The sequence below is a fragment of the Sipha flava genome, unplaced genomic scaffold, assembly GCF_003268045.1.
Source record: "Sipha flava isolate LNK unplaced genomic scaffold, YSA_version1 50160_pilon_pilon, whole genome shotgun sequence".
In the NCBI taxonomy this organism is placed as follows: domain Eukaryota; kingdom Metazoa; phylum Arthropoda; class Insecta; order Hemiptera; family Aphididae; genus Sipha; species Sipha flava.
In genome coordinates this window covers 1-12772 of record NW_020273367.1, presented here as the reverse complement: position 1 = coordinate 12772, position 12772 = coordinate 1, and the positions used below count along the sequence as shown (strand labels likewise).

At 24.7% G+C, this 12772-nt stretch overlaps 1 protein-coding gene across 1 annotated transcript; it reads left to right on the top strand.

The window, feature by feature from the left end:
- The first annotated feature begins 68 nt into the window (after nt 1–68).
- LOC112690371 (translational activator of cytochrome c oxidase 1) lies at nt 69–8598 on the top strand. The gene is made up of 5 exons (XM_025564377.1): nt 69–337; nt 806–915; nt 2418–2548; nt 3868–4042; nt 8345–8598. The coding sequence occupies exons 1-5, from the start codon at nt 154–156 to the stop codon at nt 8543–8545; spliced, it is 801 nt and encodes a 266-aa protein (XP_025420162.1). The 5' UTR covers nt 69–153; the 3' UTR covers nt 8546–8598.
- Nucleotides 8599–12772: the final 4174 nt, after the last annotated feature.

Genomic DNA, 12772 nt, shown 5'->3' with positions numbered 1-12772 from the left:
TCAACTTATTGTGATAACTGTCGGCATTATATTGATACTACTTATCTTATGGCGTTTAACTCGTACTTTTTTTAATCTACTGATTCACCTTAGCAAGTATATATATTTTATTTATTTTGATTACGTTCTATAACAGAGCAATTATTTTTAATAATGTATAAGAGTTTATTTTTCAAAATAAATGATCTATGCCGTGTAGCTCAAAGTAATATAGTACTGAGGAGAAATGCTGGTCATAGTAAATGGTCCAATATTAAGCATACAAAAGGGGCCATGGATCAGCAGAAAGCATTGACATTTGCCAGGTTTAGTCGTCAAATGAAATTAGCTATTAGAGGTAATAAATAATAACAAGACTTGTGTTTGCCTAATTGGTGCTCATTCCTGTTGTATTTTTAATATGCTCAAGTTTATTTATTCATGTTTTAAATAATTAAATTGTAAAATATATTATTTTAACAAATTAAATTTGAAAAACTATAATATTAATTCATAAAATATTGTGGTTTAAATATATTTGGTGTATTGTCTTTTATGATTTTTTTTGCGTTTTAAACATATTTTTTTACATTTTTTATCTATGAGTAATAAAATAATTAAATTTTGAATTCACATATCGCTTAAAATTGGTTTTGTCTATTATATTTTATCATATTAATACTAAAATTGTTGTGATAATCAATTAATTATACTTGAATAGTATTCATAAATCTATCTTATTCTAGAATTATAAATTTTTTATTCAATTTATATAAGTATGAATTATATATTATATTTTAGTAGTATTAAAATTCAATTTTTACAGAGCAAAATGATCCGAATCCTGATACAAATTATAAATTAGCATCAATCATTGAAATGGCAAAAAAGAACAGTATGCCAAAAGATACAATTTTAAATGCTATTAAAATACATGTAAGTGAAATGATTTACTTATAAATAATAAACTATTATTCATTATACATTTTAAAATTTTATGATTAAGTTATCTTATAATATAATTTTCTGTAGTAATTTTTAACGATAAAACATGTTTATTTATGTATATTGCAGAATAATAATCTGATTCAAAACCCCAGGATATTTTATTCTATAAGCTCATTAAAGTATTATAATGACATTTCATAATATTGATTTTTGAAAACTGACATTTTATAGCAAATTATTATAATTTCACTACTTATATAATTCTGAATATTGATGTAATTTATGTTATGGCTTAGTTGTTAGCTCTATGAGATTACTATAAGACTCTAATAGTTGTGTATTGATATACTCATGAATCCTGTAGATACAGTTTATGTTAATTACACCAACAAAAAAAAATTGATTTTTGTTGTTTTTTTAAAATATAATACTTAACATAAAACTTCCAACAATAATATCCTATTTTATGGTATTTATAACTGTTAAGATTATTTTTGATTTTAAATATCTTGCACTATATTGTAATACATTGTTTATTAGTTTATAATAATTAAAATATATTATTTTATTTTATTAAAATGCATGCCTATAGGCATTATGAGCAGTTATTAATTTTACAATAATTTATGTTGATATGATATAATATTAAAGTTAATCTGAATTAATCGGTTTTGCTCTGAACCATTTTATCTAGGACTTAGTTTTTGTCTATTTTTTTTCTTATCTTACATTATTAAAAAGTCTAAACATATTCACATAACATAGGGTATTACTTTTAATTATATAAATACATATATGAGTTACATAGCTTCGCCAATGTGCAGTTTTGATCTAAAATGTAATATTTATTATTATTACAAATTGGAAATTTATTACCTATGTTTATTTATGTTTTTTTTTTTTACTGCTGCAATCACATTTTATTTATTGGAAAACGAAAAATATTTATATTATACGGGACTCATTATCAGAATGACTACATCTTACTTGATTACAAAAACTATTCACTTATTGCTGAGGCTTAAAATGGTATAAATGATAAATTAAACAATTAAAGTCGATTACAGCAATTTGGAAAAATTATAAAATACATTTAAGAACAGGAAACTACAATAATATACCATTACTATTTTATTTTTCAATGCTAAAATTACACATTATATTATTGATTACAAATATTTAAGTTGAACCAAATTTATAATTAAATTTATTTGAGCTCATATTTTTTTAACTTATTTATTGAAAACCTATTGTATTATGTAGTATTTTACAATTGGAGTCAAATGTAAGAGGCAAAAATTAGTTTTAAGATATAATATAACCATACTGTTAACTGTCTAATAATTATTGACTTTATTTAATTGATGTATTTGTTAGTGTTTTTTTTTTTAAAAAATATTTGTTCAATTTTTTTTTAATTTAGTTGTTTAAAACTGGTACCTATGTCTATGATTGTATAAAATTTTAAGTATTTATTGTTTATTTTGCAGTCATCTAGCAAAGCAGAACCAATATGGTTTGAAATCAAAGGACCTAGGGGTTCAATCTTTCTTATCCAAGCTTTAACGGAAAATCCAAGACTTATGAAACAAAATTTAAATACTTTAATTCGGAAATCAGGGTAAGCATTTAATTTAATTAATAATTCTTTTTTATTGCTGATCTATTTCTAAATTAAAAGTACATTATTATAAAATAAATATCATTTTTAACTTTTATATATATAGGAAGCCTACATCTTCTTACAAACATGCAACTTAGCAATAATAGCAATTATCCCTTCAATAAAACTTGTATTATCAACTTTAATATTAGAGTTAACCTATTATCTAACTTAAATAAAAGAATATTAATTGTGTGTTCTTTTTTTTTTCAAAATTTTTATGATATTTTAATTTTTAAACTATCTATGAGTTTTTGTTTAAATTGTTATTTTTACATAATACAAAATGACTTAACAATTAAAATATCATAAAAAGATTTCAAGAAGACAGATAATGTTTTTCCTTTTAAGTTAGGTCAGTCAACTATAATATTAAAGCTAACAATAGAAAAATTGGTTTATTAAATACAGATTTAGTATGTTGTACATTGGTAACACAGACAGAATACATGTTAGTGATGTTAGTGCGGTGTTCTCTTAATGTATATTATGTATATGTAATGTATATGTATAATTTTAGTGTATGTGTATGAAATAAAATAAAAATACTTGTACAGTGAAAAAAAACTTTAAAGTATTAATTGTTTAAAATAATATTTAATTTTATACAGTATATAATGAAGCAAAAATATAATTTTTGTTATTTGTTTATCAAATAGGCTTTTTACCATTAAATTGTGATCTACTTAATAATTTTAGTTTTAAATATTTAATTATTATTCACTGAATTGTAAATGCATTATTTATTAATATTATTATTTTCCACGTTCAATACAAGTGTAACCCTTTAGTGCAACTCAATTATATAGATTTTATAATTTTATTTCTATTTTTCTATGTAAGAAACTGAGCAGTGAAATATTTTACATAATATTGTGAAATATTATATTGATTATTCCTTTTTTTTAAACTATTATGTCTTTTGTTATAATTTTTTCAAACATAATATCCTTTTACATTCTTCTTAGTTTTCTATTTCTTTCATCCAATTCAAATTGTTTTGCATTTAACTAAAATATGTGAAAAATCTTTCTTATTCTTAATAAAATCTCTCTTACAAAGAATTATTCGACCTACAAAATAACTCATAATAGGCAATTTAAATCTGTGCTTAGCTATTATAATGATATAACTCTTTTTAATGTAGATTTAATAAACTTAAAGAACTAATAGTTATTATTTTATATCATTGACTGTAGTAAATATAATCATTTATAATAAATTACTTTATTATTTGATAACTTACATATTTCTACATAAAACCTTTTTGTCATTAGTTTTTCATACTGTGATTCCGGGGCTAAACACTTATTCATTCACAAAGGTATCATTATAGCAAAACCATCTCAAGATATAAAAAATGCTGACGATGAATGTATAGAACATGCTATAAATGCTGGTGCAGAAGAAGTTGAAATTATAGATGATGATTTAAAACCTGGATATTTTAAGGTAGATTTTTTTTATTTTATTATTTATTTGATCTAATATTATAAATAATTCAAATGCTTCTATGGGAGGGGGGGGGCGACTCAAATGTTTTCTTTAATTCAGGCTCAAAATTTACTAGTAAAATTTTTGGTAATATTTAAATCAGGGAATCCTTATTTGTGGTTTTTTTTTTTAATCTAATGCCAGATTCACTTAGAATCGACTTTTGTGTAGTTCTTTTTTAATACCTTTCTATGTTTTGAAAGTTACGTTTATACTTTATTTGATTTTTCACTAAGTATGGACCCGACTAATAGCCCAATTCAGTATTTACAGACACGCGTAATTTGATTTTGTTATAAAATGATCCACATGATAAAAATTTGGAAAGTGTATCTCACATATAATCAATTTCTTAAATACAGATTTGTGTAAGTAGATTTGTTCATAGTGTAATACATTTATTCTCAGATTAAAGTAATATGTTGAACATACCAACACTGAGAAAATAATAATACTGAAAAAATACAAAAAATGATAATTTTTCATTGTAATTTATTAATTAAAACTTGAAGTTTTAAGATGTTATATGAACTGATTATATACATTTTTATATTTTTTTTTATCTAGACACATTTTTCACTTAATAGATTATTTAAAAAAAAATAATTAAAAATAATTTATAATTATATATAAAAATAGTTATAATTACTTGTTATTTATTTGGCATATTATTGATTTTCAATTTTAACACATTCAGAAATTACCTTATAAGTCATCCATAGGAATTTTTAATGTTAAACTCCCTTTTACCATAGTTGTATTTTTTTGATATTTAGTTAAAAAATAATTTAAACTAAAATGTATTTTAATTTAAAGCTTTATAAGGATATATTAATTCATATTTATTTATCGATTATTTCAAAGAAATTATCTAGTTCATTATTAAAAACTACAAGTCCCTCACAACATGGTTTTTTATCTAAATATCCAATCTTCACTAATTATTAGTTTACCAAAATTATATCACTAATGCACTAGATCATGGTTTGTCTATTTCACTTACACGGATTTTCAGAAGACTTTTAATAAAGTTGACCATACTTTACTTTATTATAAACTGAAATTTATGGCATAGAAATGTATTTATTTAATTTTAGCATAGCTGGTTATTTTTTTAAATGGTTATACTCGTACCTCACTAACAAAACTCAAGCCGTGAAAATCTCATTCCATTCATTTAAAAATGTCCTGGTCTCTTCTAGAGTTCCTCAAGGTCACCACTTGGATCCTTTATTGTTTTTGATTGTTATTTATGATTTATCACCTTTTGTTTTGTGAAATTCTGATATTGTTAATATTTTATTATTTACTACTGATTTTGCCAGAATGTTATGCAAGATTAAAACTTTATAATTGATCTTAAATAAATTTATTTTATGAAGTAACAGGAATTATTTACCTCTAAGTATTAAGAATGTAAACTATTATTTTTTATTTGTAAAATTAATCCTATTATAAAACAATATAAAAGAGATGAATATTTCTTGAGAGTTAATTTGGTTAAAGATTTAGGGATTTATTTTTAAAATGACCTTAGCTTTAAAATTAATCATAAAATTATTATGAACAAATCTTATAAGATGTTAGTTTTCTTAAATAAAAATACAAAGGAATTTAGGAATCTTCTATACTTAAAAACCATTTTTAATTCTTTAGTCAGATCTAACCTAGAATTTGCATCACTTATTTGATCTTAAAATTTGTCTACATGTAATACACAACTTGATAATTTTCAAAATAAATTTCTAAAAATGATATTTTATGAATTCAGTTTTCATTTTCTAGAGATTCAATTAATCAATTACAGGAAAAATTGGGTCTTGATTGTCTCTCTTTAAGATGTAATCTGGCTGACTTAATATTTGTTTTTGATATTTTGAATGGGCATGATTTTTGTCCAGAATTATTAGTGATGATTAAAGACCAGATTTCTATTCTCTTAAAATAACTTAAATATGATGTTAATTTTCTCTAAAAAACCTTTAAATATTCTCATTTTACTCTCTTAAAAATGTGTAAAAATATTTGAAATTATGCAAAAATAATCAACAAACATCAATATATGTTTTAATATGCATTTTTACAATTTTTTTTTTTTTTTACAACATTCTTTTAATCGTGAGGTATATATGAAGTTGCGTATTATAATGAAATACTATTGTACTTCATTAAGAGTAGGAATATAGTAAAAATATAACAGTATAGCCTATAGTATTAAAATTTAAAAACAATATTCCTTTGGTATATTTTAATTAAATGTTGTATTAACGCTATAGCCACAATATGAAAAAATAACAATCATACTCGAATATTTTAAAATATAGTAAAACAAAAAAAAATAGTTGACAAAAGGTAATCTTTAAATAATAATTATTTAATACAAAATATAAAATAACAATATATTTATAAACAAAAAAAAAAAAAAAACAATATTTCTTTAGTGCACATAATGATAAATATTTACTTTCTGAAAAATAAAAAAGAAACATGAAATACTATTTAAATTGTATTATATGAATTATCAATAATATATTTGTCCATATTTTCTGTATTCATGTTAGTTTTTCTATCACTTAAAATTTGTTTATAGAGACTAAATGAACGTTCAATATCAACAGATGTTAGAGGTGCAAATTTCATGTCAGCAACTACACTGAGTGTAAAATATTATGGGAGATCTTCATTGTTTCCACATAAAATGTTCCCAACTTTCACTAACATTTGGTAACCTTTATTTATTTGAAATACTTGAGACACTAGTTTTTATTATGTTATCCTTTTCACAAGGTATATTGGTTAGTTTGCAGATAATAATTTGTATAATTCCAACGATAACATCAAAGCCAAATTTTCTAAAATATGCTAAATAAGCTAAATATTCTCTAACCTATGAGATATTCTCAAATATGTGAAAAAAACTTTTTTTTATGAACTCAGAATTGAACGAATCGTCCACATTTTTTACTCTCATAAAACTGCATATACCCAGTAACGATATGTAAAAACATATAAATCCGGTCTTTAGTGATGATAGATTTTGATTTCCTTAGTTATAGACACGCAGTTTAAAATTATTTATTATTCCACATTATAAGACTAATATAGTCTATTCCAAATAAGTCCGGAAAAAATCGCGCATGCAGGTCCGCTGCGATTGGATACGGATTCGGCATACGTCGTAATCAGTCGGCGGTCGGAGCTCGCCATCGTGTATAGTGTTTAAATTAGTGTATACGTGGAGTACTTTATCAACAGGTCGCGTAGGCAAGCGAAGTGATGATGGTTTAGAAAATACAGTTAGGCTGTATTCAACTAAATCGTCGACAACAGCGCTCGCCACCGACAGATCACGTGACATACCTGCGAAAAACCAGACGCGTTTTCGTCGTACATTTTTCCAGATTTATTTGGAATAGACTGTAGTGGAGCAAATTATTTTCTTCTTAGAGTTGTACGATTAGCCACTAAAATTTCCTATCTACTTGATTTTTTTAACTCTACACGGGATAGTTTTAAAACTAATACTTTATTAAATCTAAAAAAAAATCTTATTAGTTAATTTGTCATTTTATTCTTTATTTTTGTCTTATTAATTTAAATTGTTAAAATGTGATCGTACTTTGTATAATTATTATTATTATTCTAATATGCATATTGGTCGTTGTCTTAAATTATTCTTATATTTTGTAAAGGGCTAAGGCCCGTTGAATACACAATAAATAAATAATACAATATTCTCAGTGAAAGAAAATAGAAAAACAAATAAATATGAAATTGTTTTTTTCAGTGAAATATAAAAATATTAAAAAAATAAGTTATTTGTCATAATTGATATTTAGTTAATTAAATAAAAAAATCCATTTACCAAAGGCAACTTAGGCATACATTTTTATTGTGAGTCTCCATTAAAAATATTACAAAAAGTAGAAAAAGTTAAAGATAATCATTAAACTACTCATTAAATAGGAACTTTCTGATCACTGTACTACACAATATATGAGTTGAAAACGAAAAGCGTTTAATAATAATTAATTATAAAATAAATATTATTCATAAAAATGAAAAATAAGTATAAAAAGAACTGAGATACTGGAGTTCAGGTGAAGGGTAAAGGAGTCTAGAGAGATACAAGAAGCAAGTGAATATAGTACATGCCATACCTATTTTGTTATCTGTATTTTTAAATATATTCTTTGCTTAGCTCAGAATCTCACTTATGTAGATAATTGAAATATGTTTTATTTTATTTTTGATTTACAGTTTGTTTGTGATCCAAATATAATCAATAAAGTTCAAACAAACCTAGAAAAATTTAAGTATGATGTTATACATGCGGAAGAGGAACACTTGGCCATTCAAAAGGTGTCATTAAATGAATTAGAATATGAACATATAACTAAATTTATCAACCAAGTAGAAGCTTTACAAGATGTTATTCATGTTTATGATAATTTAAATTAGTATCAAATTATTTTATACAATTTTGTTAATAAATATAAATTATTTAAGTGGCAGTTTATTAGCTTTTATCTTCTTATACTATATAATTTGTTTGTGTACTATTTTATAGGTAGCATATTCAACCTTATTTCTTCTCTTGACCTTAAGTACCTATATACTTATTTATTACATATTAATTTCTAAGCATAATCTGTTTTAATATTTTTTATAATAATAATTATTATATTATTATGTAGCAATTATTGCTATATTGAATTCAGAAAATTTAATATACAGACAGTTACATTTATATAACTGTGTGTGCATGTGTGTATGTGTGAATTTGTATTGATTTGTTTTAAATCTGAATGCTTTCTCTGACTATACAACTATGTAGAGGATAAGTATATAATATGCTTTAAAATATAATCATATTTCTATCTGTTTAGTGTAAAGAAACAACTGCAAATGATAGTCCAACAATATAAAATAAGTTGGTATGTATTTATGTTAATGTAATACATTTTAACTTTCAAAATTAATATGATTTGCCAAATTGATGTCATCATTATAGACATCTCTAGAATTAAGTAGGTATGTATGTAATATATGTATCTCTACTATGAGAAGTTTGTTTGGGTCATTTGTTTTATTTATATCATAAATTGATTTAATGCTTCATGCAAAATTTAGATAGAAATCTAGGAGGCATATAATTTTTCATCATATATTGTTTAATCCTATTAATAAGTAAATTAAATTTTATTATATTATTGTATTGCATTTACCCTTATTAATTATAATCGAAAAATGATTCGGGTATTTTTTTAAACTAAAAACAATGTTTCAATATTATTATACAATATTAGTTTTTAGTATTTACTTATTTTTAAAAGAAATACTTTCGGACTTTGATTGTTACATACCTAGGTAATCTTTCATCCTACGGCAGGTACTATTTTTATTGCAGCCAATCTTGTAATGTCAGCACTGATACATTTGAGAGTTCGTCAAAAACATTTAAGTAATTACTTTATTCAGCTGTTTCCCTTAACGTCAACTTTTTTCCAATTGATAATTTAAATATATCTATAGACGTATTTACGGGAAGGACCAAGTGGGCACTATCCCCAGTGTCGTATTTAGACATTTTGGGCTCCGGCGCGAAAAAAAAAAATACTGGCGACCCTCTAAGGGGCCTACCCACGGAAAATATTGGAGATTGATCCTCATAAATCTTTTAAAAATTCTAAAATCAATGCTATTTTTGTGTAGTAGACACGCCATCATACGCCGCACGTGATAACAACAAATTTAAGAACTAATGTTAGGTATATTAATAATATTCTAGATCGCTGATAGCTATATTGCTATAAATAAATTAATAATATATATTAATAAATTAAATACATTAACATTAATTTACAATACTGTTATTAAAAATAAAAAAAATAATAATTTTAAAAGTTCAATAATTCACAAGTAAGCAAATTTCCGATCACAAAATTTTGGCGCCCCCAAAAAACTGGTGCCTGGGGCAGTTGTAACCAGTGCCCCCCCTAAATGCGGCCCTAAATATCCTCCCTCTGGCGGACTGTGTTTCCAACAAAATCTTGCCCAGATAAAAATAAAGTTGTACGGCACATACTCAGTATCGACCATAGACGCAATTTGGGGGGCTTGGGTATGCTTAGCACCTCCAATTTCGAAATTAGCACCCCAAATGTGTTTATGTTAATTTACATTTAAATACTCATTACTCATTATATATAGAAAAACATAATAGTTTTTGAGTTTTTTTGTTTAAATATATAAATTTTTAAACACTATAAAAATATTTCGCAATACGAAAAAAAAATATCTTTGCTATAGGGTAAAAGTTTCAAGTTTTTAACCATATTACTTTTGGAATTATGACTAAATAACTAAAATTTGAAATGTGAAAGTCATTTACAGCATATTTTTATCATTTCAGGATAGTTTTTTCCTCACGTCTAGAAAAAACTATTATGATTTAAAAAATGACTTATCTATAGTACCACCGCATGCCAATTTAAAATTTAAAAAAGTCCTAGAAAAAACTTTTGGACCAGTTTCTATCCGAATAAGTGTTAAAAAATAAAATACAAACATCATTATAAAACCATAATATCTTCCGCTTCAGTCAAAATCTATTAGTGATCATGTGATAAAACACTTGTGTATATAGACAGGTAATTCGTTGTACACGCAATAAAAATATAAAATTAAAGTGAACAATTTAAATCTATAAATATTCATATATTTACCAAATATTTTAGTAACTGTTGAATTGTATGGTTTGCGGATGTATATAACCATTTAGAAACATGAAAAAGATAGAAGGGCTTCAGCACCCTCAGTTTTTTCTTTAAAATAGCGCCCCTGGTATCCACAGTACCAGTAGTATTATGTATGTATTTTTATGTTAGTTGTAAATTAATTTATATTGTTTTAACACGCCATTGGTTATACATTTTGGTCTTAATTTTTAACATATAAAATAAATGTGTGTCACGATATAAACATTTCTTAAGCCCTCTCAATAACAAAATTTGAATGCGCCTATGACTACATCCCTATATAAAATAAAACGACACAGAACTTATTTATAGTCTTAAGATAAGCGTCCTAAGATTCGCATCGAACGGATCGATTTGTGATAGTGCGTCCACCGTTCCGCCCCAATTCGGGTTTCCTAGGCCACTGCCATTTACAATCAGATTTTTTACAGTAAAATTATTATTTAATTTCGCATTTCCGTATGACTTCATTCGTATACGATGGTATACCAGTGAGAAAAGTTGCACCTACAAGGAATTTTGTCAGTATTATTACCGAGCCTATTCGTGCGGTCCGTCTGTTGCGGGTCAGTGGACGCACCTATACTTACTATACAAAGAATTCTAAAATTCGTTTAATGCGATCCGTCCGATGTATTGAAAGCGAATATTTAAATGGTAGGATGTGTTTTCCTGATGTTAATTTTATAGAAAGGATTGATGATGACTAAAGAAATCAAACCGATGAAAATTACCATGTCGGACAAACTATTCTTACTAGAATTCCCGTTTTAAATTAAGTAACTGCGTCTCCCCTTAGTTATAGGCAACTTGTCTTTCTAGGAGTTGTGAAAAAATTGTTGGTGAGAACCTGGATTTTTGGAAAACCTCCACATAAATTACCATCACAAATTATTAATGAAATATCTTCCCAATTAACATCACAAATACCATGCACATTTTTTAGAAAGATCAGATCATTAAAGGAGGCAAAACGCTTCAAAACTACGAGTTACGATTATTCATTTTATACTTAGGACCATACTTGTTAAATAATTAAATATTAGTATTTAAATACTTTTTCAGTATTTTAAATACATTTTTAAAACTTTTGGATGCTTGTAAATACTTTTGTATTTCAAATATTTATTATTATATATATATAAAAAAATGTATTTATAAGTATTTGAAATATTTTTTGAATATATTAGTATTTAAATACCTATTTGAAATATTTTTGAAAAGTATTTTTAACAACATTGCTAAGGACCAGAGCTTGGGAGTTAAAGCATTTGCTTATTTTTATAGATTGACTTAAAATGTAACAGAGTATTATAGAAGTGTATGTCAAGTTATAACAGGTACAATTATGAAATTTGAAAGTGCCTTTTTTCCTTTTTTTCAGCAATTTTTTGAAAAAATGCTTATTTCCAATTTTTCTGATTATTTTTGCTTATTTAACCAGTTTCTTTTTACATTTTTATAGTTTTCTCCTACAAGTCGTTTTTGATAGAGTTAAAATTAATAGTAATTCTTATCTTATCTACGTTGTCACGTAGTTTATCGCCGTCCATGGCATCGTTGTAGGGTTAACAAAGATATTTCAACGCTGAAAATAGAACTGAGTGTCAATCGTCAGAATGATCAAGAACAGAGAGAACTGTTTACACTTTATTTTTCAGAAAAATCCCTTAGGAAATCCATAAAATCCTTAAAGTCTTGAAAGTGTAGATTTATTTTTATTTTGTTTGATTTTTTTAGTTAGAATATTATAGTTTTTTTTTTTTTTTTGAATAAATATTTTTGCTTAATTTTAAATTTTTAAATACTTATTTTAATTCTTATAATGATGTTTTTAAGCGCTTATTTTAATGATTTTAAGTGCTATAAGTCCCGAGCCCTTAGGACCAATAGTTTTTAAAGATGTAGTTAAATATGACCACTTAAA

What these genes read in the sequence shown, in the direction of transcription:
- LOC112690371 (XM_025564377.1), top strand. Translation starts at nt 154, where the DNA reads ATGTATAAGAGTTTATTTTTCAAAATAAATGATCTATGCCGTGTAGCT. An exon ending in TAAATGCTATTAAAATACAT is followed by an intron (nt 916 to 2,417) that starts GTAAGTGAAATG and finishes TTTATTTTGCAG; the next exon opens with TCATCTAGCAAAGCAGAACC. An exon ending in TAAAACCTGGATATTTTAAG is followed by an intron (nt 4,043 to 8,344) that starts GTAGATTTTTTT and finishes TTTGATTTACAG; the next exon opens with TTTGTTTGTGATCCAAATAT.